Below are 27,500 nucleotides of genomic sequence, written 5' to 3' on the forward strand. Positions count from 1 at the left end.
AGGAAGTGTGGTGTCAAAACAGGAAGTGTGTGTAAGGGGAGACAAACAGGAAAAAGAGTTCATAACTCCAACTAAAAACATTTGTCTCCCCTTACACACACTTCCTGTTTTGACACCACACTTCCTGCTTAACACAAACTTTTAACTCTTTTTTATAAACCTAACACAACTCTCAATTCTCATGCATCCTTATTTTTCCAACCATTATATACATGAACTACCATTGAACTTCAAAAACTCAAAGACAATATAATGTATTGGTATAGTTATTTTTTTATATATTATTTTCTTCATTTTGTACATCTTTGTAAAAAACATTTTCATTCTCCTTCTTGAAAATTTGCTTCGCAATGAAAGCTGGTTAGAAATCTTTATTAAAACATGCTTCCAATTTAGCATTCTGCCTTATTCTTCATTTTCCTATTATTTCTCCACGTGCGGTTAACACAACCCCACTATTTAACGTCCGCTTTCCATGCTAGCATGGGTTGGATGATTTGACTGAGGACTGGTGAAACCGGATGGCAACACCAGGCTCCAATCTCTCTCTCTATATATATATATATATATATATAGTAGAATAATAAAAAAAATTTTTTGGGTACAGTATAATATATTTGAAAAAATTAGTGGAGATGGCTTTTGGAGGGATAAATTTTATTTTAATGATAATATTTACAGTTACTTTAATATCCCCCAAAAACCATCTCTACTCATTTTTACAAATATATACATACACACACACATAAATGCACACACACACATGTACATATGTATGTATTTTTCTTTCTTCAGATCGGAATTATGCAGCTGTATGGATTAGAAAGCTCTGTCTGCCTGTGTCTGGAATTGCATCTAGGTATGATATTCAGTAACAGTTCTTTAAATCTTCATTTAATCCTTTTGATACCAACTCATCTGATACTACTCCTGGTTCTATGGTACAAACTTTTTATTTTGAAGTGATTTAAATTAGAATTTCTTGTCTCAGTGATGTTCCACTTGCAGACAGGACTCTATTATAGTGGAGGTGTCTGATGACTCTACCCCACCACAACCCTTCCAGGAATAATGGTCAGAGAGGTTGGATGAATGGATGGATGCATGTTCATTTATGTCCCAAGCATCAGCTTAATAATGATTTTACGGCAGCAAGCTTGTAGAATTGTTAGCATACCAGGCAAAATGCTTAGCAGCATTTCATCCGTTTTTATGTCCTGAGTTCAAATTCCACTGAGGTCGACTTTGCCTTCCAACCATTTGGGGTTGATAAAATAAGCACCAGTTGAATACTAGAGTCAATGTAATTGATTTACCCCACCTCCTTGAAATTGCTGGCCTTGTGCCAAAATTTGAAACTTTATCTTCATTATTTTCAAAATTAATTGAAACAAGAGCACTCAGAGAGTGCAAACCTCTGCCAAGGCAACACCAACGTCTTCTCAACGATCAGCCGGAGATGATTTTTAAAATGAAAATACCTGAAATAAACTCAACTGCTCTCACAAATGAGAATACTAAAAATGAATCCGACCACTCTCAAAAAAATTAAGTAAAAAAAAAAAAAAACAGGAAAAATGATCCAGAATCCTTGTCCAGTACTGGATTGATCCCCAAATCTTATCAGGTCATGCCAGTCATGAGGCTAAACATCCCTGAAATTTTCATCTGAATCCATCCAGCAGTTCTTGAGATATCTTGTCCACAATCAAACAAACAAACAAACATGAGTGAAAACAATACCTCCACCTTCGTTAAGGTGGAAGTAATAAAGATGGTGCTTTCCAACAGGTAGGCAACAGCACCTTTCCTTATCTAACTCTGTTCCTCTGCTATTGATTTCAAATCTCTCTAGAGCTGACTTTAACATTCTTCCTGCTGGGGGTCAGTGAAATAAGGGTTAGCACATGTACTGAAATCAATTCAGTTATTTATTTGTGCCCCACTGTTAATGGATTTTAATGTAGTGCAAATGCAAGAAAGTATTATTCATTGAAAATATGAGAAATAAAATTCTCAACTAAGTGTCATTTATATATTACATATATTACACTTATGCGTACCTTCCTTCATTGGAGACTAAACTCCGCTTGCAAAGACCTGTTGAGGCAAGTGAAATTGAAATCGAATTAAATTCGATGACTGGCACCCATGCCAACGTCGTCTCCTTCATTGGAAACGAAACTCGGCTTGCGAAGACCTGTTGGGGCAATCGAAAGCGAAACCGTCAATGGCACCTGTGCCCAGCATCGCCTTCCTGGCACTTGTGCCAGATGGCACGTGTAAAGACATTCGAGTGAGATTGTTGCCAGTGCCGCTGAACTGGCTCCTGTGCAGGTGGCACGTAAAATACACCATTTTGAGCATGGCCGTTGCCAGTACCGCCAGACTGGCCTTTGTGCTGGTGGCATGTAAAAGCACCCACTACACTCTCTGAGTGGTTGGTGTTAGGAAGGGCATCCAGCTGTAGAAACTCTGCCAAATCAGATTGGAGCCTGGTGTAGCCATCTGGTTTCACCAGTCCTCAGTCAAATCGTCCAACCCATGCTAGCATGGAAAGCGGACGTAAAACGACGACGACGACGACGATGATGATGATGATGATAACATAGTGGTGGTGGTGATGGCCATCATTGTCATCATCATTATCATCATCGTCGTCATTGTTGTTTTTAATGTTGACTTTCTCCTGCTTGAATGGGTCGGACAGAATTCAAGTGAGATTCTTTTTTGTTGGATGCCCTTCCTGTTGCCAACCCTCACTTGTTTCCAAGCAAGGTATTTTTTCCTCACTTATGCCCTGACATAATTGGACGTGAATGAGACCACATGCATGAAGTGACACTCAGGTACAATTATTAAATGATGTCAAGATGGGCCATAAGCACTCATGCACAGACACACATACACACACACACATACACACACGTGCACACACATACACACACACACACGCACATACACATACACACACGTGCGTGCACACACATACGCACAGACATTAGTTTCCATATGCCAACTACTCTCATAAAGCTTTGCTCAGCTCAGGGCTATAGTAGAAGACATTAGCCCAAGGTACCACACAGTGGGACTGAACCTGAAACCACATGGTTAGAAAGCAAACTCATTTAGCTACATATCCATGTTTGCACCTGAGATATGAATTTTCATGTATATTTAGGGATAGGTTTTCTGTTGGCTAATCTCAGTGAAACAGAATATATCAGATTACAACATTTTGTGATTTTCTGATACTGTTGACTGATATATTGGGGAGGAGGGGGGGCATTGTTACCATACCTGAGCAAAGGTGAGTGCTGGTGCCAGGTAAGGAGAGATCAGCTGCAGAAAAACTCTGCCCCAGCATAGTCGGTCGACCTTTGCAAACACAGAAAAGTACTCATTAAATGATGACAACAAAGGCAACACTAAGGGTACACTTGCTTCTGATCAATAGACAACAATTACAAAAGAAACATAGTCTAATTCTTATAATATCAGTGATTCTCAAATGGGGTCCACATGGCCCTTGGGGGCCCATATAAGATTTGGTTTTTAAAATATATCTGCAATAAAATTTCTTATATGTATACAATGCACAAAATATGTTAACAGTTTTTTTTTTATACAAATCCTAATATTTAATTACAAAAATATAACAGGATTTTTTTGAAACATTGAATGGTTATGAAGGTCCAGTAGAGTTAAATAGGAATCAAAAGGGTCCATAGACCAAAAACGGTTCAGAAACACCGTACTAGAGCATAAATTTCATTCTATCTGTTTCAGAAAAAACCGTAATTCACATATCAAATTGCTGTTTCAAATGTTGAAAAAGAATATCTTAGAGGAACCATTTACTGAAATGCCTGACGAGGGAAAATTACCTTCTCTTACAGCCGCTCAGGTAAGATTTGACTTTAGACAACTTTTATTATTTCTGATTTTCAAAAGGAGAAACACAGATGGTTAACTGATTAATGGTTTCAGTTAGTGATCATAGACATAATTGCATTTTGTTTTTTGTTTTTTTAGTTGGTTCAAGGAAGGGCAATTGCTGTGGATCCTTTTCTGACTCCTTTTAATCTAGGTGTGATTGATACAATTAAGTATTGTTTCCAAACCATTTTTTGTTGTTGTTTTTTTGTGAAAAACTCAAAGCATTTGGATGCTAACTACATCCTCCAACTTTTATACCCTTATGTAATACACACACACACGTACATACATACATACATACATACATATAGTCCTATCAACCACACAGAGGTTTTCCCTTTGTCTCATATTGCTTCAAATCCTGTCCATTTGATCCTGTGTCTTACCATTTACAAGCCTCATTGAATACAGCTAAGCAGAGGATTTGCTGTTTTACTCTGCATCTTGTGTGTTTACTTAGGAAGTATGACTTGCTCACATCTCATTACATCTAAATTGCACACATGTGATAAGTTATTAAACACTTACTTATCATAAAAGTAAGAATATTATTTGCTATTTCTAAGCCACCACTGGCACTTATGTTTAGATGTAGAAATTTGCATCCTCTGGGAGACATCTTGAGAGAAAATGTTTGTTTGTTTGTTGAAGTTGAACAAATAACATTTTAGTTTTTAATATTTGTATTTCAACTCTTAGCAGCATTTCGTCTGCCTTTATGTTCTGAGTTCAGATTCCACCAAAGTTGGCTTTGCTTTTCATCCCTTTGGATTTGATAAAATAAGTACCAGTTGAGTACTGGGGTCGATGTAATCAATTTACCCCAACCCCTGAAACTACTGGCCTTGTGCCAAAAATTCTCAACCAATATTTTGTAATTCAACTCTTAGCAGTATTCCATCCATCTTTACATCTTGAGTTCAAATTCCACTGAAGCTGACTTTGCCTTTCATCGTTTTTCTTTTTTGGTGGGGGGTAGGGGGGGGGGGTTGATAAACTAAGTACCAGTTGAGCACTGTAATTGGCTAGCAGCATTTCATCCATCAACTAGTCCCCTGCTTCCAAAATTCCAGGCCTTGTGCCTATAGTAGAAAGGAATATTTGTGTTTCAACTATATTTCCCTTGAAAAATATTATTCTTTTAGTTTTACCCTCTCTGAAATGTTTGAACATTTAACAAGCAACCTGTTTAGTGCTGGTGTCACACTAAAATGCCCAGTGTCCATCCCAAAAAGTGATTAGTGATAGGAAAGGCATTTTGCTTAAATAAATAAAAAGCCTACCTGTAAAAGAAAAAAGTGAACAAACAGGTGCAGGCGTGTCTGTGTGGTAAGGCTTGCTTTCCAACTACATGGTTCTGGGTTCAGTCCCATTACGTCACTCCTTGGGCAAGTGTTTTCTACTATAGCCTCGGGCTGATCAAAACTTTGTGAATGGATTTGGTAGATAGAAACTGAAAGAAGCCCATTGTATATATATATATATAGATATGTATATTTATATGCGTGTGTCTTTGCGTCTGTTTGCCCCCCCCCCCCAACTATCGCTTGACAACCAATGCTGGTGTTTACATCCCTGTAACTTAGCAGTTCAGCGAAAGTGACTGATAGAATGAGTGCTAGACTTACAAAGAATAAGTTCTGGGGTGGATTTCTTCGACTATGACCCTTTAAGACAGTGCTCCAGCATGGATGCAGCCAAAGGCTGAAACAAGTAAGTGAATAAGAGAACAAACAGAACAGTTGTAGATTTTACAAGGTTTGTGGCTAAGTTGTAAGGGTTAGAGGCTAATGGTTGTAAGGTTATTGGTGGAATCTCTCAAATGGACAGCTCTTTGTATCCTTAAGCAAGACTTTTTATTTTGCATTTGTCCAGTCTACTCAGTTGAAAATAAATATCAGCTACTAGCTGAGGCAACCTTTTTTCATCACCTCCACTTCCATTGTAACACCTTCTCCATGCTGTCATGATGTTAAAATGGCAGTGGTGGTGGTGGTGCTGCTGCCATTGTTGTTGTTGTTGAAATAGATGGTCTTTCCTTGTTATTGTCTGTATATAATTTAGTTTTTAATAGTTCCTATCCTTATTTCTTCATCCTCCTCACATTTCCCTCTTGCTATTTTCGATATTTCTTGACTTCCTTGAAGATGATAAAGTTCTTATGTTTTGTCCATCATCATCATCATCATCATCATCATCATAGTTACTCTTATTAGTTTCCTTTTATTCTTCAACAGATAATTTCAGAAGTCCTACAGTAGATATTTCATTGTAATTTTCTAGTTGCCAAAGCCCCCTGCCTCCGCTCATCCTCAGTAAATACAATCTTGCCATGTCAGATTTGGGGTAATATATTTTCTAAATACAATCATTAATTATTTTTTTTATTTCTTTTTTTTTCCTATCTTGTCTTGCTAATTCAATTAGCAAAAATACTGATGTCTTACCACATCTGTCTTTCATTTAGCTCAGTGTTAATTATTAATCAAAAGTTTCTGTAATCATCTCTCCTAGCCTTGTTTTTCACTTATGTATGTTATACTCAGTCATCATAATCAGCATCATCATTATTAATCGTGCCCTTTTCCATGCCGGCATGGGCTCAACTCCAGTGTCTGTTTTGGTATGGGCTCTATAGTTGCATACCCTTTCTAATACCATCCATTTCACAGAGTGGACTCAGTGCTTCTTTTTCATGGCACCAGCACTGGTGAGGTCACCTAGTAGCTCACAAGACAAAGCCCATCAATGGAGTGTGTTGTAGTACTGAGCAAGTTAGCTTTACATACATACACGTAAATATGTGTGTGTGTGTGTATATACTCAAGAAGACCTGTCTACCACAGCAGAATTGATACTATACTGGTGCTGGTGCCACATAAAAAGCATCCAGTACACTCTGGAGTGGTTGGCGTTAGGTAGGGCATCAAGCTGTAGAAACCATATCAAAACAGACAATGGAGCTTGGTGCAGTACCTGACCTTGCCAGCTCTTGTCAAGCCAACCCATGCCAGCATAGAAAATGGACATTAAACGATGATGATATGTATATATATATATACCGGAGTAAGCACATAAAATGTGCAACAAGGTAGAAAAAAGAGTACTCAAATACCAGAGGTAGAGTAATATCCTTTATTTAAAAGCAGCAGAAATATAACAAAAACTGTTACTCGGAGTTTCATGTTCCCGTTCATCGGACAGTTTTGTTAGAAATGTATATGTATATATATATGTCTATATATATATATATATATAGATAAAGAACACAGGTACAAGATTTTCTGGACAGGGAACACTGACGGGGTCGGGGGCATGGGGATACTTCTAGCAGAGAAATGGGTTGATAAGGTAATCGAGGTAGTCAGAGTATGTGACAGAGTACTTAAGATTAGACTAGTGCTTCACCATAGGTTAGCTACTGTCATCTCGGCCTATGCCCCTCAGCCAGGGCTACCGGATGGGCAGAAAGACCAATTCTACGACACCCTCTTGGAAACTACCTCATTGACGAATGACAGGGACTAGAAGAAAAACAATTATCTTTGGTTCCAAGACATAAGGGATTATTCCATCAGGATAATGCTCGACCACATACAATGAGGATGACATTCCAAAGGCTGGAGCAGTTTGAATGGTAAATGATGCCCCACTCACCATATTTGCCAGACATTGCCCCATCTGATTATCATTTATTCTGCAGTCTTTAAAATCATTTGGACGGAAAAAATATGAATTCTGAAGATGAGGTTAGAACAGTAGTGGAGGAGTATCTTTTGTCATGGACAAGTGAATTTTGGAAGAGGGGCCTTGCAAGTCTACCTGATAGATTGAAGAGTATTGTAGAAAATGAAAGAGAGTATATTTTAGATTAAAAAAGAACTTTATCTTAATTTTGAAAAATAAAAGAAGTATAAATAAACCACATTATTTATGGGATAACCCAATATATGCCGTCAATATTCACTTCTAAGCCTTTATGTTTTTCATTTCCAGTCCATCCAAATTCGACTTTTATCTTTCATCGTTCCTGAGACAATAAAATAAGTTCAGGAGTTGATTGAAGTATCCTCTCTTCATATTTGTGGCCATTTGCCAGTATGAGAAATAACCATCATTATTATTATAACTTACATTATTTAATTGTTTAGTTTGTATTTGTTGTATGCCCCCGCTAAGCTCTGTGTGCTGTGGATGCATAAAGGTTTAACTCACACTTTATTATTATTATCTACACCTTTTGTTTCTGTGAACATGTTCCTTTATATACACAAACAAACACACATGCACAAAAAAAAAAAAAATAATGATCAGAGAAATGGTACCAAATCAGAGTAAAACACAGCAGCAAAGTCAGCATTATTAACATTTAATTCGAGGTTCAGTCTTTGAAAACTATCATGAAACATGTGCTGTGATGTTAGTGAATTAATGTTTTCTTTGAGAACATAATTCGCTATTGTGTAACTCATGGCAAGTATCTTATCAGTCTGCAGGGATGAAAGAATGATTTAATATCTACTCACTAAATATGGATGGTGACAGTGTGCCACAAATAAATATGACTTTGCTATTACAAGGGAATTTGCCTGCAGTGCGGTTCGCTATAGAAGTGTACAGTTGTGTAGTTTATCAAAGATGTTATGGTTTCCATAAACAAGTGAACAGTGAATTCTTTCTTTAAGTGAGTGTTTTGTGAAAATATGGTTATTGATTTACCTATGTGGTGTTATAGTTATAATCATGCAAGTAGTGTCCTTTGGTTTCCAACCTTCCATGAAACCGTGTCTGGTTTAAGGAGAAATGTTATGTTGCTTGGAAAGAGGTGAGGGTTGTGACAGGAAGAGCATCTGGCCTTTAAAAATCCATCTCAAAAATTCTATCCAACCCATTGTGAGCATGGAAGAGTAAATGTTAAAATGATGATGGTAAAGAAGAAGAAGAAGAAGAAACAAGGATCTCTGAAGATATTACAAAGTTCACAGTTTATCGAAAATATTATGGCATCCATCAACATGTATACAGAGCAGTGAATTCTTTCTTTGGAAAATATAGATATTCCTTGATTCATCTACATAGTATTGTATAACAAATATAAGGATATTATGTAATATTCCTGCCTAATAATCACACAGCAAACACAAGGATATCTGAAAAGATTACATATTTGTAATATCTGTGACAACTGAATTTTTTAATCAAAATCAGAGACATTAACTGAGTAGCAAACCAGTCATGAAGCCAACTGCGTGTCTATTATTTATACTAAAGTCTAATAGAGGGATCAGAAAGTCATGTAGCCCTGTGGTTAGGGTGTTGGACTAATAAACTTAAGGTCATGGGTTCAATTCCTGACTGGGAAACATGTTGTGTCCTTGGGCAAGGCACTTCATTTCATGTTGCTCTAGTCTACTCAGCTGTAAAGGAGTACTAGCTGAGTTCTAGTGCAGCTCTCTCAACCACCAGCTGTCATATTCTCGGTGTTTCTGCTGGGGCATTGAAGGTGAGGTCAAGAGAGTATCTGTGTCCACTCATTACTACACAATCACCTAAAACAATTAGTGAAAACATGATACATGCTATTAGGTTATACTCATTTGCTTTATGTGTGTGGTATGTGTGTGTGTGTGTGTGTGTGTGTGTGAGTGAGTGTATAAATTGCCTAAATATTTTATTTCCATATTTCTAGGTGCAGGCATGACTGTGTAGGTAGGAAGTTCACTTCCCAGCCACATAGTACTGGGTTCAGTCCCACTGCTCAGCACTTCAGGCAAGTGCCTTATTCTAGAGCCTCAGGCCGACCAAAGCCTTAAGAGTGAATTTTGTAGGCAGAAATTTCTTCATGTGTATATTTGTGTGTGAAAATGCTTGTGCTTCCTTTGAGTTCCAATTATGGTTAAAATATTGTTGCTTTTGTACAAAATAATTTCCGCTTATATATTTCTTCCTTTTTTTCTTTTCTCTCTCTCTCTCTCTGTAATCAGCTTGCCAAATTTGATCCAGAACTGTTTCGGCCATCAGTAAACAATTTTATTTGGGTAAGTTTCTCTTCTATTTTTAAATTAAACTATTTCCCTTTTTGAAACATCTGTAGATGGGAAATTGGCAGAGTTAGTTAGGGCATTGGACAGAATGTTTTTTGCTATTTGTTCTGACTTTCTGTGTTCTGAGTTCAAATCCCACTAAGGTCAACTTTACCTCTTACCCTTTCAAGATCAATAAAAAAAATGTACCAATCCAAGGCAGTGGATTGTCAGAACTGTCAGAAATGTTGGACTGGATACCTTTGGGTTCTGAGTTCATATCCCACCATGGCTTATGTAGGTGACAGATTGAACTTGTCACTTGGTTTAACAACACCATGTGACACCATCGTTGCTTTTACTGTAGTCCACTCTCTTGCAAGAATTCTGACCAGAACCATGATTTGAGGATACGTTCTGCCATCTCTCCCCTCCTCCCTCCCCCCTCTCCCCTCTTCTCATGCTAGTTTTGGAGGCTTTGTAATGAGCCATGGGCTCTACCTTCATTCTTCATTAAAGTATAAAACAAAAAATAAAGCTTCCATACAGTTTCTGACTATCAAATGCATTCACAAGACATTGGTCAGCTTGGTGGGACTGAACTGAAGACCAAAGCAAAGCAAACTCTTTAACCACACAGCCATACCTGTACCTGCTATAAACAACAACACTTAAGACTCATTTCCAAATATGACTGAACATTATGATGAATTATTATCATTACTACCATCATCATCATCACCATCATTATTGTTGTTGGTACAATGTTTTTTTTCCTAAAATCCTTGATCTCCTTCTGCGTGACAACTAAGCAAAATATGTTTTTGATAATGAGAAAAAGAGTTGTTTTATTTATTTTATTTCTCTTTCTTTGTGTGTGTTTGTCATGCCATCATTGGTACTGTAAAGAATTTGCTAACAAATATAGTTGGCAACATCAACATTAAGTTTCATAAATGTGACAAATGTAGTGATGACTGCAGAAGTTAACTCTGAATGAGTGAGAACAACAAAGACTCTTCTGTTGTATATGAGACATGCAAAAGAAAAGGAGGTAGTGAGGAAGGCTATTCTTTGGAAGAAAATTGTAAAGGTGGAAAGCATTTTTACTGAAGAAGCTGTGTGATTGATGGAGGAAGATTTGGGAAGTGAAAAACAAGTTTTGCTTTAAAGTGAAAGACCAGTTAATATTTGTATGACAAGCAGAAGTATTGGTAGAAATTGTAAATGATTTTGTGTGACTTTTGAACCAAGACAAAATTTTAGCATCTACTTTACCATGGTTCAGACAAAATTTGTTGAGGCACATTTTCTGCAGTCCGGTACCCTTCCTGTTACCAGCCCTCACCTGTTTCCAAATAAGGTAATATTTTCCCTTGGTTAGACATGTTTTTCACAGACAACTAGCAACGAACATCATCACCTGTATGACAGTGATGCTCATTTACAACTGATATGGTATGTAGACATGGGTAAGCACAAACACACATATATACATTACATATGAGGTAGTACCAAAAGGTTCCCAGAATAGTTATGTTTAATAAAAAATAATTAAGTTTTAACATCATCTCCTTTGAAATAGTTACCTTGCACAGCAATACACCAATCCCAGCATTCCTGCCACTTTTGGAATCCAGCCTGGAATTCGTTTTCTGTAAGCAAGTTGAGGACCTTCTGTAATTTGCTCTTGATCTTGACAACGGTGTTAAAACAACGACTTTTGAGCTGCATTTTCATCTTGGGGAAGAGATGGAAGCCCCACAGGTGCTAAATCTGGCAAATTGGGTGGGTGTGGAAGCAACACTATGTTGTTTTTGGCGAGAAACTTATGAGTGAGGAGAGCTCAATGACAGGGTGCATTGTCATTGTGAATAATCTAATTCTTTACACTGCACAGATTGCCAAATGTCCTCCCTCAAACACTTCAAAATATTGCAGTAGAACTCTCAATTGATGGTCTGGCCCTGGGGGACAAATTCTTGATGCACAACATTGTATTTCTGTGGGGTAACACTCATGGCAAGTCTTCCAGATCACTCGTTGTCTTCCAAGGAAGGTCTTCTACCTTTGAAGCCCCCATGCCCCTCAACACATTCTACACGACCAATTACCTTGTTGCTGTAATCTTGCTGAAGCATGCTCAATGTCACTGTAGGAGACTTCACATGTTTAATGCAAGATTTAATGTTGGCTCTTTGCTCCTGTCCATGACAAAATCACAGATTACAGCATACATGTGATCACAAAAACACAAAGTTGTGAAACTTGCAAACTAAACACAGTGATGTCACTCAGCACACTACCTAATGAAGGACACTGCTAGCTCTCACTGTGCATACAACCATGTGCTGCCATCTGTTGGTGCACTACAGAACTAGTCCAAGAATTTTTTGATACCATCTCGTACATACATACATGCATGCATCATAGGCTTCTTTCAGTTTCTGTATACCAAATCCACTCAAGGTTTTTTGATGGGTCAAAGCTGAATTTGCTGGCCTTGTGCCAAAATTTGAAATCATTATTATTATGGCAGCGAACTGGCAGAATTGTTAGCATGCCAGATAAAATGCTTAGCGGCGTTTTATTTGTCTTTACATTCTGAGTTCATATACCACTGAGGTTGGCTTTGCTTTGCATCATTTTGGGGTTGATGTAATTGAATAGCCCTCTTCCCCCAAATTTCAAGCCTTGTGCCTATAGTAGAAATAATAATAATAATAATAATAATAATAATAATAATGATAATTATTATTATTATTATTATTATTATTATTATCATTATTTAGGGTGGTGGATTGGCAAAATCATTAGACTCTGAGGAATATGCTTCACTCTATTTGTTCCAGCTCTTTACATTCTTAGTTCAAATACTTTCTTTCCTCCAGGGTCAATAGAATAAAGTACCAGTTAAATATTGGGGGTCAACAGACTAATTGCTCTTCCCCTCAAAACTGCTGGCTTTGTGCTTAAATTTGAAACTGTTATTGTTACCTAACAAAACCTTACAATACTGCACAAGTGTCTGTATTTCTTACTATATATTATTAATATTCTGCTCTTAAAATATCCATCTTTGTAAAGGCAAGTCTATTATCTTTTATCTCTAATTTTTTAACTTGTTCCAGTCAATGGACTGTGGTCATGCTGGGGCACTGCCTTGAATATTTAGCTGAATGAATCAACTCCAGTACTTATGTCTTTAAGCCTGGCACTTATTCTATCGGTCTCTTTTGCCAGACTGCTAAGTTATGAGGACACAAACACACTAACACTGATTGTCAAGTGATGGTGGTGATGGTGAAGCAAACACAGACACAAAGCGACACATACATACATACATACATACATATATACACACACACATACACATGATGGGCTTCTTTTAGTTTCCATGTACCAAATCCACTCAAGGCTTTGGTCAGCCTGAGGCTATAGTAGAAAACACCTGCTGAAGGTGCCACGCAGTGGGACTGAACCCAGAACTATGTGGTTGGAAAGCAAGCTTCTTACCACACAGCCACCTATTAGATACTATAAGATACTGCACCTATTAGATACTCTAAGCTATTTAGTCTGGTATTTTATCAGTCAAATGTTTATTAGATGCAGTATATTTTTTACAAAGGAATATATTTATTTGTTTTCCACTGAGAAATTAAACTTTTTTCTTTCTACCTGTTTGCTCAAACTCTTGATCATCGCACTCACAGTCAAGTGAATAATTTGTGGGAGGAGGAACTAGCAGGATTTTCTGGCAAATTTATTTGGAATAGATTGATGTCCTACTCAGGGGAGGGTCTATCTGCATCAGCTTCACTCAATTCAATACTGCTGCTGCTTCTTCTTCTTCTTCTTCTTCTCATTATCATCCTTATTCCCATCAGCACCACCACTGTCATCATCATCATTATTATTATTATTACTATTATTATTATTATTGCTGCTGCATATACAATGAAAAGTTAAGCACCAGCTGTATGGATATTTATAATAGGATTAACTTTTAACATAAGGGAAATATCCCTAAATTTACTTTTGATTTTTTTTTTTTTTTTACTTTCTCAATCTTCGGTAGAAGCCATTCTCAGAATATTACAAACATGAAAATGTGTTTTGCTGTTTATTTTATGCTATCTTTTTAAACAAGCCGCAGAAACAGTGGTGTGGTTAAGAATTTCACTTCACAACCACATGGTTCTAAGTTCGATCCCATGCCTATGGCACCTTAATCAAGTGTCTTCTACTATATTTCTACAATGATCCAATACCTTGAGAGTGAAATTTGGTAAGCAGAAATTGTGTGAATGCTCATTGTGTATCATCATCACTTAGCATCCATGTCTCTTGCTGGTATGAGTTATATATATATATATATATATATATATATGTATAACCTCGTGGGCATCGGTACCATTTTCCTCTTCCTCCGTTTTTCCATTCTCCGAACTTTCCATCTTTCCGACGAAGGGCTCCGCCCGAAACGTCATACACTCTCTCTTTCCTTTCCCGAGCATCCAATAACACTATCCGTATCACGTCCTCACTTTGTTGTTTTTTTGTTATTGTTTTTTGTGTTTTTTTGAACTTATATATAGAGAGAGAGAGAGAGAAAACAGTATAATATTATGGCATATATTTATAACGTGTGTGTGTGTGTGTGTGTGTGGATGTTATATATATATATATATATATATATATATATATATATATATATATAACACGCATATATGTTATAAACATATGCCATATTATACTGTTTTCTATAGTCAACAATGAAGGCTTACAATTATGTTTACATACATAGATACATACATATTCTTTTATTCTTTTATTTGTTTCTGTCATTTGTCTGTGGCCATGCTGGAGCACCGCCTTGAAAGACTTTTCAAGTCAAACAAGTTGACTGTAGGACTTCTTTTTTTATTTAAGCCCAGTACTTATTCTTTAAGTCTCTTTTGCTGAACCACTAAGTTACAGGGACATAACCATACACACACACACACACACACACACACTCACACACACACACACACACACATATATATGCAGAGTGGCCCAAAAGTAGGTTTACAGTTATTCAACTTTCTCTTTCACATTCGTATATCAACAGTTTAGATCTTAATTATAAAAAATATATGAAACCATTATTCTATGCTAATTTAGTTAATTGCAAGATAGAAATTTAAATGTAATAAAATGTTTTAAAAGAAATTTAAAAGTGTCTACATGATAACTGTAAACCACATCATCATCATCGTTTAACATCCGTTTTCCATGTTGGCATGGGTTGGACAGTTTGACCGGGGACTGGCAAGCCAAAAGGCCGCACCAGGCTCCAATCTGATCTGGCAATGTTTCTACAGCTGGATGCCCTTCCTAACACCAACCACTCCACATTTGGATGGTGCTTTTTACATGCCACCGCCACAGGAGCCAGTTGAAGCGGTGGGCTGGCATTGACCATGTTTGGATGGTGCCTTTTACGTGCCACCGGCACAGGGAGCCAGACAGGCAGCTCTGGCAGTGACCCACACATGAACATCTATGTGTGTGTGTGTGTATATGTCTGTGTTTGTCCCCACTATCACTGCTTGACAACTGGTGTGGGTGTGTTTACATCACTGTAACTTAGCAGTTTGGCAAAGAGACTGATAGAATAAATATTAGGCATAAAAACAAGTCCTGGACTCAAATTGTTTGACAAACACACTTCAAGGTAGTGTTCCAGCATGGCCACAGTCAAATGACTGAAGCAAGTAAAAGAATAAAGAATATAGGTGAAGGAATGGCTGAGTGGTTAAGAAATTAGTTATGCAACCATGTGGTTTTCACTTCATCCCAAAGCACCTTGGGTAAATGTCTTCTATTATAACCTTAGGTGACCAATGCCATGTGAGTGAATTTGGTGATGGAAATTGTGTGGAAGCCTGTCATATATGTCTCTTTTTGATTCAACCCCTCCCATCACTACTACCACTTGACAACTGGTGTTGGTTTGTTTATGTCCCTGTAACTTACCAGTTTGGCAAAGAACTAACTGAATAAGCACCAGGATTAAAAATAAGTACTGGGATCAAATTGTTTGACTAAAATCCTTTAAACAGTGCTCCAGCATTGCTGCAGTCCAATGTTTGAAACAAGTAAAAGATAAAAGATAAAGGATGATGATATGCATGTTTTATATTGGAGCAGACACTATGCAAGTAGAGGTTTTAAGTAGTATCAGACATTTTCATAATAGTGAACCAGTATGTTTTCCAACAATGCAAAGGAGAAAAAAAAAAAAAAGAGCGACCAGCAAACAAATATAATTTGAAATTAATATATTTTGTAAAAAAAAAGTAAACTTTTTTCATTTAGAAGCAGAAATTTTGTAGAAAAGTATTGATTGTGGCTAACTAAAAATATCCTCTCAGATTCACCATTCTTGGTAAATGTTTTGACACCAAACATTAGGGGTGCACTGATCCAAACCATAATGGTAATTGAGTAATAAAAATGGTTAAATATCAGCTACATGGAGATACCATTACCACCTGCCTAACTTCACTAGCGGTACACCAATGGCCATATAAAATCTGTTTTTTTTTTTTTTCTGCTGCCTCTATCATCATCATCATCATTTAACATCCACTTTCCATACTGGCATAGGTTAGACGGTTTGACTGGAACTGGTAAGTTGGAGAGCTGCACCAGGTTCCAGTCTGATTTGGCATGGTTTCTATGGCTGGATGCCCTTCCTAATGCCAACCACTCTGAGAGTGTAATGGGTGCTTTTTACATGCCGCTGGCACAGGTGTCATTTACATCGCATTGGCAATGGCCACAACTTGGCTTAAGTTTTCTCAAGCGCAGCATATCACCGAAGGTCTCGGTCACTTGTTATCACCTCATGAGGCTCAACATTCAAAGATCATGTTTCACCACCTTGTCCCTCACCTTAGTGAGGCCCAACATTCAAAGATCATTTCGAGGATCATGCTACTGGCAGAAATTTAACCCGTTTCCTATTAACATGGTTGACTGCCCCTGGTCCTATGATATAAACTTCCTGTTTAAAAGTGACCTAAATTCAAACTTACCATTAAAATTTCGCATTAATCTATTTCCCAGACACCAGCTTTATAATGGTAAAGTTATTTTACTACATTCTTCGTTATTTCTAAAATTAATTGAAACAAAAGACAGTGTATCTCAACAGAAACATGGTAAGAAAAAAAGTGAATAACATAATGTTTTGTGATTTTACAGGCTCAGGGTAAAACTCCAGAATGGTTGACAGATGAACTGTTAGTAAGCTCTGACAGTTGCAGTTCATTCCTAAGTTCAGATCTGAATGGAACTAATATTGGAGCTGAGAACAAGAATGAATTAGATTACAATTCTCCATCAGTCTGTGACTATCAAGACAGGTTTGTAAACTTAATGTTTGAATTGGGGGTGTTATATTTTTCCATTGTCATTATTATCATCATAAACTTTTTAATATTTTACTTGCTGTTTGTAAAATGTAGAGAAAACTGATTTATTAACCAACAATGTTGATGATTAAGATGCTGGACTCAACTCCTTATAAGAAGCATTAAGTACTGCAGTGTTTGTGGGTGGTGTGTGCATAGTATCATAGAGCGAAGTCAAACACATGTGGAACAGTGGTTCTCAACTGAGGTCCCTATGGCCCCTGAGGGTCCACATTAGATTTTTGGGGTCCATACTACAAAATGGTAAATTGGGAATCCACAATGATATTTTAAGGGCCACTGAAAAAACATTTGCTTTAGACATATGTATTGGTATGTATTGCAAGAAACAGATTTCTTTCACTGACATTTTACATAGCTCAACCTACACAAATTAATGTGTGAAAACAATAAATAACATTCTATGAAACTAGTTTTTAAACATCGAATGACTACGGGGATCCATCAGAATAAAATAGCAATCAAAGGGGGTCCATAGATAAAAAATGGTTGAAAACTCCTAATGTAGAATATGTCATATATATGTATGTGTGTGTGTGTGGATGGATGGATATGCATGTGTGTGTTTGTCTGATTGCAAAAGGTGTTAGGTGTGTAAACAAGCTTGAGTGAATGAGTGTAAGACATGATGTTTGTGGATGGTGTGTGCAATGTGTCATAGTATTGGTCATGGGCATTGGGTGGATAGGTGGTGAAGTGTGCATGAATTTATTGGAAGACAACGTACAAAGTAATGAAAGCTGTGGAGGAAAGAAAGATAAGCTGCTGTTTCGGACAATCATCCTTCATCAAAACAACCAGAAGGAAGAAGATAGGGGAAAAAATATTGGCTCTCGATTTGAATGGTAGATAGGAAGTAGTGGAGGAAAGAAGTTGAATTTTGAGAGAATAGGGATAAAGGATATGTGATTAGCATAAAATGAAGTATGTGTGAAGTAGGATTATTGTGTGTGAGAATGTAGCAAGACGAAAATGAAGTGTGATGTATGTTTACTACATATGTGGAGCGAATAGGAAGTTTAGTGTGTGAGAGAGAGCAAAGCTATATGCAAATGCGTGTGATGAATAGGATGAAGTGTTAGAAGGTGGAGTGAGCGTAGCATCATAGAGTGTCGGAAGATGAGTGGTACGTGAAGTGAGAAATGTAGGAAGTATGTTTATATATGTGTGTGTGTGTGTGTGTTAATGTGAGAGGAAAAGGAGTTAAGTGTGTAAGCAAGCTTGAGTGTGGGCATCTATATACGCATGTGTGTGTGTGTGCTAAGTGTCATAGTGTTGGTTGAAGGTATTAGAGGAAAAGGGGTTGCTGAAGTGTGTGCAAGTTTGTTGGTAGGGAAGCCAGGTGGTTTGGGCTGTGTGTATGCATGTGATAGATACCTTATCGTTTCAAGGTTTTTAATAAGCATTTTTGAAATGATATTGGGATGTTTTAAGCCATCTATTAGAGCATTTCCAAGAACATTCTGGAAAGGGTTGCTAAACAGCCGGTAATATTGGACAGTTATTAGATAGATGTAAAACTTTTATTATACAGAGTGCAGTTGAACTATGCTCTTGTTTTGACCTTTAATATACAACACACCTTTCATGTCATCATTTAACATTCACTTTCCCCATTCTTGCATGAGTTGGACAGAGTTTATTGAGGCAGATTTTCTATGGCTAGACGCCTTTCCTGCCATCAACCCCCACTTGTTTCCAAACAAGGTAATATTCCCACCATGGCCAGACATGTTTTTACAGGACATTGAAAATTAATGATGCTGCTTGTATGACAGTGACACTCACCTACAAGTAACATGTTACACACACACACACACACACACTCTTTCTCTCTCTCTCTCTCTCTCTCTCTCTCTCTCTCTCTCTCTCTCTCTCTCTATATATATATATATATATATATATATATATATATATATATATGACAGGTTTCTTTTAGTTTCTGTCTATCAAATCCTTTCACAAGGCTTTGGTCAGTCTGGGATTATAGTAGAAGACACTTGCACTAGGTATTATACAGTGTATTTAATGTAATGCTGATAAAGGTAGTGCAGGCATATGGCTTAGTGGTTAGAGTGTTGGACTCATGATCGTAAGATTGTGGTTTTGATCCCTGGACTGGGTGATCTGCTGTGTTCTTGAGCAAAACATTTCATTTCACATTGCTCCAGTCCATTCAGCTGTAGAAATGGGTACCACTAGTGGAGGTATGTTGCTTAGTGGCTAAGGTGTTGGATCCATGATCATAAGATTGTGGTTTCGATTTCTGGACCAGGTGATCTGTTGTGTTCTTGAGCAAAGCATTTTATTTCATGTTCATCCAGTCCACTCAGCTGTAAGAATGAGTTTAGCCTGAAGAGAGATGGGCTCCATCTGGCTTTCTAGCCCTAGATACACTGCATGGCTGCAGTGCCCCAATAATCCCCAAGGGGTTAAGGGACTTGTCAATGATAAAAGTTAGAAATGTTTCTGAATATTTATTACTCTCAAGAATGGAATCATTCATCTTTTCTTGAAAATATTTAGTGTTGAGTGTGGCTGAAGTAAAAGTATTATTTGTGTTAAGTGATGTTTTTATAAAGGAGAGCAAAGCTTAAGGTTCAACCCTGATCAAGCTTTGTTACTGAATCAAGAATTTTTCTAATGAATGGAAAGTTGATTTTACTTTGAAAAGTATCTCATGGCTTTGTCTTTGTACTGTATAACAGAAATTATTTTAAAACTTAAAAAATATTCAACATCATCGTTGTGATCATTTCATTTAATGTTCATTTTCCATGCTAGCACGGGTTGGATGGTTAAACAGAATCCACTGAGCTGCAGAGCTTGCACCAAGCTCCAGTGTCAGATTTGACATAGTTTCTCTAGCTGGATGCCCTTTCTAACATCAACCACTTTACACTGTGTTACTGGGTGCTTCTCTTATACCACTGGGTCCAGTGAGGCTGGCAAGCAAGACAGAAAAGAACAGGGAAAAAGGTAAAAAAAAATTGGTTGAAGATATTCCTTAAGGTATCTCTTCCGGCTGCTTAGTTGATATCTAGTAAATAGTTTGTTAGTTGGTTGAAATAGAGGTTGCTGAAGATTGCACTTGTTTTATCATAATGCAATGATTCAGAGATGCAATGATAGATTGTAGAGCCAACAAAATTAATCAATATAGAGAACTAATTACAGTTTCATAGAGAAAAATAGCAATAACATTTTTTTAAAGCATTCAGACAGGTGCAGGCATGACTATATGATTAAAAAGTTGTTTCCAAATCACATGGTCTTGGGTTCAGTCTCTCTGCGTGGCACATTGGGTGAGTGTCTCCTATTTTTACCCCTGGACCAACTAAAGATTTGTGAGTGGATTTTGGTTGCAGAAACTGAAAGAAACCCAACATTATGTATCATAATCAAAATCAATACTCATAATTTAGTATCCGTATTCTATGTTGGTACAGATTGGATGGTTTGACAGGATCCAACAGATCAGGGGACTGTGTTGAGCTCCAGTGCCAGCTTTGGCACATGGTCTCTGTGGCTGGTTATCCTTCCTAATGCCAACCACCTTACAGAGGATTATATATACGTACGTACATACATACATATATATATATATATGTGTGTGTGTGTGTGTGTGTGTGTGTGTGTGTGTATACATATATATATGACAGGCCGAAGGATCTGGTTTCATTTGGGTTATAGACTCGTAGCCTTAACACAGTACTCTTTGCTTGTAGTTTAATCTGACACCTTTCTTCTCGGTATTGTTAGGTAAATATTTCATAAAGGACCTGTTCGTACCTCAGTGTGAAATAATTTTTTTCCATGAGTTTTTACGAGTGCATTCAACATATCTGACCTCCAAAACTGCCGCAAGCCATTTTTTTTTTCGGAAAAGAAGGGGTGACGTCGGAGTTTCCCACCACCGGAGTTTTGTTTTTCTTTGCCAGGTTATTTCGCATACTTTCAACAAATGTGACATCGAAATCACACTTAAATGGCTCCTTCCCCCAGAAAAGGAAAGATCTGGCTGCTATTTCTAGCACGCCCTATTACCATGTAACAGCAATTTGCGATAAAGGACCCACCAATATTTCGCTGTGAAATAATTTTTTGACCCCTCCCTCCTTCTTTTCTGGAAAAAAGTGGCTTGCGGTGGGTTTGGAGGTCAGATACATTGAAAGCACTTGAAAAAAAAACTGTGGAAAAAAAATTATTTCACACTGAGTTACGAAATATTTACTCCTGGTTATTTACTGATATACAAATACACCTGTACAGAAGATTGTTGACAATGAAAGTAGCTGTAATAATTTTTTTGGTACGAGAAATCGTTACAATATGGTTATTTATTGATACACAAATACACTGGTACAGCATTTTTGTTTGACCCTTCAGCCTTTTAAACATTTTGTTTATGTGTTGGTGTGCATAAATACACTGCTACAGAAGATTGTATACAATGAAAGTAGCTGTCATAATTTTTTTGGTACGAGATACCATTACAACAGTAAACGCTAGATAGAATGGTTGAGAGAATGATAGAGTAAGAGATAGAAAGAGAGGAAGTATTTTTCATAAAAAAATAAATGAAGGCCCTGTTATGTATCCGAGGTCAAATTATTCATGCATCCCAAATATGAAACCAATTCGCACAGCTGTTTTCATGTGAAAAGCGATACACTCACACAGAGGTCTATTTTATATATAAGAAGTGTTGTCATGGTAGTGGTATAAAATGCCCTTTACTATCTTGTATGTAACAAATGCACATCATATACAAAATGTGACGTCACCATCATGGTATAAAATGTCTGTTACAATAGAAAGACTGTTTTCGAGAAAATGTTATATTGTTTCAATCCAAATGAAGATAAAAATTACATGTTGACACTCACAGGGGGTAATACTATTACCTTGTAAAATTTGATTTGATGGAGCCAATTGAGAATGCATAGGGAACAGACAGAGACAAAGGATTTTGTATAGAGAGAGATGTTTGAGTGTGGTGGGGGGATGTTTGTGTCCCTTTGTCTTGACATTGTACCTAACTGAGCCATCCCATCCCATATTTGTTAGTTATAAACTCTTTCAAGTGAAGCAGCTCTACTGAAGTTTCAGTTCATCTTTTTACTATGCTTCATTATTTTGTTTAATTATTCATGAAATTAGATTATTTATTGAAATTTCATTCTTTAAAATAGAATCTTGGAATCTTTTTCTTCTTGAGAACCACATTTAATTTAACAAACTGTGACAAACTGTGAGAAAGGAACTTTGAGATAATAAATATCTGAAATAATTTAGGGCTGAAAATGTAGGATTGTTCCTAACTGCTGTTGGCTTCTCATGGTCTCACTGATGACCATTAAAAGCTGATAATGAATAGGACTTTTGCAAACTCTGATTGCTAACAAGCAAGAATCTTGTTGCTAAGAGCTAAAAAAGACAAAAAGAAATTTGAACTCACTACATAAACTTATACTCTTAGAAAAAAAAAATGCAGCCAGATCCCTTCTGGACAGGACCAGAAGAAGCAGCAGATGTTGATATCAGGTGGCAGCAAGTGGATGGGAGGTAAAAGATGTAATGGGAGTAGATTAAAAAAGAAAGGAAAAAACATAGTAGTTAAAAGTGGTGGTGGTGGTGGTAGTGGGAGAAGCCCCTATGATGACAACATCAATGGTAATGTTTAGAATAAAGAAACCTAATCAATACTATGCTCGTCGCTATTTACTGATATTGCTATTGACGACAGCTTTATTTTGGTTACTCATCCCAACGTAAGCCTCTTTAAGTTTTGATTCATATAATTTTCCTTTTTATATCGTATTACAAAAGCCAGCGTAAGCCCATAGCTATTAGCCTCTAGGGGTATATAATCTTCGTTTCGACTCGCAACATCAAATTTGCTTCATCTTTCTAGATCAGAGCTGTCTTTTAAGTAAAAGCTATAACAAAGTAACTAATGCCTCATTAAACTTGGAGTCAATTTTACTTAAGACTGAATAATACTCTTCTTGTAAGCTTTTACAGGCAGTTTTTGTACTTTATGTCACCATTAGATGGAAGATTCTCCAATCAAATTATAGAACTTCAGTGCCAGTCATGTTAATATTCTTGAATGTCTATTGAAGTGAATATTATTGAAAAATATGTAGAATTACCGTGAGGGAAAAATGGGGGTGGGGAGGGAGCAAGAGATTTTTAAGTGAACTAAACATCAAAGAAAAACCTAGGAAGACACTAATTTCACTGTAACTAAATGTCTCTAATAGCTATATTATAGTATTAGTATTATTACTTGTGTAGCTTATTGCTGATTTTATTCATGATAGTTTTAAATTAGTCTAGGACAGTATTATTTACCCATTCAACAGCTTACAGTCGTGTGTCTGTACAGATGAAATGATGAATTAGCACGACAGAAGCAATAAGCTCAATTATGTAGATGTTTTAGCATCAATAATGTTACTTGCAGTAATGATATCTCTCTCTCTCTCTCTCTATCACTCACACACACACACACACACACACACTCAAACACACATATGCACATACAAATAGATATAGAGACAGCCAGAGGAAATGATATTTATTTTAAACACAGTCCTCTTGACAGTATTACTGTTTATCACATTAGCTACAATAAAAGCAATGTAATGAAAAAAATATTGTTTAGACTTATGTTAGTCAATAAAACAAAGTAGTTATGAGATTAAGATGCTAAACGGCTGTCAGTGTGGTTGTAAGTTCAAGTTTGTTGCACACTTGTGTTGTACCCCACGGTCTTCTTTGTTCAGTCTGTCAGCCAAGCAAATCGTTACTTCTCTTATTGATTGGTTAATAACATGAAGGTGAAGGCATGTGGCCTAGTGGACAGGATAAATAGCCCTACTCTCCCTCTCTCTCTCTTAGAACACTTGGAAGTTCAATAAAATTCATATTACTAATAACTAGATTTCCTGTCATAAATCTTCAGTTTGTTGTACAACTAAAGTACAAAGGAAATGCTTAGAGATTTTTCTCTGGCTTTTTTTCTTAGAAGGTTCATGGCCTAGGGATTAGGGTGTTGTACTCATGATCATATGATTGTGGTTTCAATTCTCAGATTGGGCAGTGCATTGTGTTCTTGAGCAAAACACTTCATTTCACATTGCTCTTGTTCCATCAGTTGTAAATGAGTTCTAGCAGTATCCAGGAAGTTGACCCTGTGACAGACAGGTGTCCTGTCGAGAAGGGACTGTTGTAATCTCAGTCACTTATTTGCTTTGGAAATTGGGTGTTAAGCTCCAGCCTTATGAGTCTTAGGGCTCATGACACCTGGGTCTAAGTATGTAATGGCTCAGTGGTTAGAGCATTGAGCTTATGGTTGTGAGGTTGTGAGCTTATGATTGTGAATTCAATTCCTGGACCTGGTTGTGTGTTGTATTCTTGATCAAGACATTTTATTTCACATTGCTCCAGTTTATTCAGCTGTAGGAATGAGTTGCAACATAACTGGTGCCAAATTGTATTGGCCTTTGCCTTTCCCTTGGATAACATCAGTGGCATGGTGAGGCGGGGTTGGTATGCTTGGGTGACTACTGGTCTTCCATAAACAATCTTGGGAACTTTCTAGGTGCAATCCCCTGGTCATTCATGACCAAAGGGGGTCTTTACTTCACTTAACTAATGTTATGAAGGAAAAAAGTACCTTCTCTCTTACCAATTCTAGAAAAAGATTTGTCCAGACAATGAGCAGTTCCTCCAGTTTCAAAGCAGCACACTCCAGCATGACCACAGTCCAAAGACTGCAACAAATATAAGATAAAAGATATCCCAAAACAATTGTAACTTTTTAGATGTTATAACTAGTCATGTTTATAGGATATTGTTGTTCTGACTTACACTACCCTAGTACCAACTTAGCAATAGATACTTTTAGAAGTTTTTGAAGGCTTAAGTTCCAACATAAGAGTTAGTAAGTGTTTCATTTGATTAGCTCAAAAACTCTGAAAGCATTATCATCATCATCATCATCTTCATCATCATCATTTTAACATCCATTTTCCATACTCACATGGGTTGGATGGAATTGCTGATGTGGATTTTGTACAGTCAAATGCCTTTCCTGTTCCCAACCTTAACCTATTTCCAAGTAAAGTAATCTTGCCTCTGGTCCAGACATTTTTGTTTTTACACAGAAGATTGGAAATAAAACAGTGCTTTTATGATGATGATGATGCTTGTTTGCAACTATTATGCAATGTTAAGACAAGCACATATGCACATACGCTTCTATATATGTATACACACACACACTCACACCCACATATATATATATGTACAATGGCATTCTTTCAGTTTCTATCTTCCAAATCTTCTCACAAGGCTTTGGCTGAATCTGTTCTTGTATAGGTGCAAGCATGGCTGTGTGGTAAAAAGCTTGCTTCCCAACCACATGGTTCTGGCTTCAATCCCATTGCATGGCACCTTGGCCAAGTGTCCTCTACTATTACCTTGGACCAACCAAAGCCTTGTGAGTGGATTTAGTAGACAGAAACTGAAAGAAGCCCATTGTATATATATTTATGTGTATGTGTCTTTGTATCTGCATTTGTCCCCCTGTTCTGGTGTATTTATGTCCCCTTATCTTAGTAGTGCAGCAAAAGAGATCAATAGAATAAGTACTAGACATTTAAAAAAAAAGTTCTGAGGTTGATTTGTTCAACTAAAACCCTTCATGGTAGTGCCCTAGCATGGCCACAGTCAAAATGACTGAAACAAATAAAAGATGGTAAAAGATATCTACCTGTGAATTATAGCATGAAGATGGTGGTCTTAATACCCAAGGGATTATGGAACATATTTTAGATTATATATACATGGTCTGATCAATGAGTATCTGGACTGTTTCCATTGTAACAAAGCTAAAGCATGCAGAGTGAAGCTGCTTGGAACAAATTGACCTTGAACTCTGCCATGCATACGCACTAAGATTTAGCTCACTTCTGCTGTTTACAGCAGTACTTGGAAGGAAGTGTATAGCATGTAATCGCTGCATTGACCATGACAGAAAGTTGAGCAGAGAATTTGCATCAAATTTTGCCAATAGCTTGGCGATACCTGCTCAGAGGTCTATGCAAAGTTTTCAAAAAGTCTTCAATGTTCTCAACACAATTGAGGAGATCTTGTGCAACTGGTCAGCTGAAAGCAGTTTAGGCACAAATGTCGCAGACACACATCTCATACCCAAATCTTCAGTGATAATGGACTGAACTGAGCCGTAACTGATCTGCACATCTTCTGATAACTCACGGATGGTGATTCAATGATTTCCCCTCATATCTGCACACACATTGCAATGTTTTTCTCAGTTCTGCTGGTTGTGTGTCTCCCAGAACATTTATCAATATCGATATTTTTCCATTACTTATTCTATTGGTCTCTTTTGCCAAACCGCTAAGTTATGGGGACACAAACACACCAACTCTAGTTGTCAAGCAATGATGGTGGGAACAAACAAAGACACACATAAATACATACATACATATATATATATACATATATATATATATATATATATATATATATATATATATACACATATATATATATACACATATATATATATTATAATTAATCAAAGGACATATTAAGTATGTCTACCTGCTTAAAATATCAGTCAAAACACGTTATTAAATTGCCAAAAAATACACTGGTAATTACTACAGAAATCAAACGAAGGCAAAATTGGTTAAGACAATCAACTTACGTACATGTGGATTTACATAGACTATGATTTCAATTTCACTTGACTCAACAGGTCTTCTCAAGCTCATCATATCACCCGACGATTCAAGGGCACTTTTAAATGGGCTGGTTATGCAACACTGGCATGGGCCATGGCTTCGGTCATCTATGTTAATTTCTCTCTAAAGCAGTAGTTCTCAACTGGGATCCATATGGCCCAGTGAACAATATACAAAATATTTTAACAGTTTCTTTTGATACAGTTCCTAATAATACTTAATTATAAAAATATAATATGATTTTTTTAAACATAAAATGGCTAGGT

General features: G+C 36.9%; 1 protein-coding gene across 5 annotated transcripts in view; it reads left to right on the top strand.

Annotated features, from left to right (window-relative positions):
- The window catches only part of LOC106883441 (centrosomal protein of 112 kDa), a 237,973-nt gene that overhangs the window by 20,602 nt on the left and 189,871 nt on the right, over positions 1–27,500 (top strand). For all 5 annotated transcript variants that reach the window (XM_089346986.1, XM_089346987.1, XM_089346988.1 and 2 more), the window contains 4 exons: positions 796–859; positions 3,790–3,907; positions 9,924–9,977; positions 17,220–17,380. In XM_089346986.1, the coding sequence (XP_089203112.1) occupies positions 796–859; positions 3,790–3,907; positions 9,924–9,977; positions 17,220–17,380 (397 nt within the window). The remainder of the gene's footprint in view (positions 1–795; positions 860–3,789; positions 3,908–9,923; positions 9,978–17,219; positions 17,381–27,500) is intronic.

Source organism: Octopus bimaculoides, chromosome 2 (assembly GCF_046866305.1).
Source record: "Octopus bimaculoides isolate indiv1 chromosome 2, ASM4686630v1, whole genome shotgun sequence".
Lineage (NCBI taxonomy): Eukaryota > Metazoa > Mollusca > Cephalopoda > Octopoda > Octopodidae > Octopus > Octopus bimaculoides.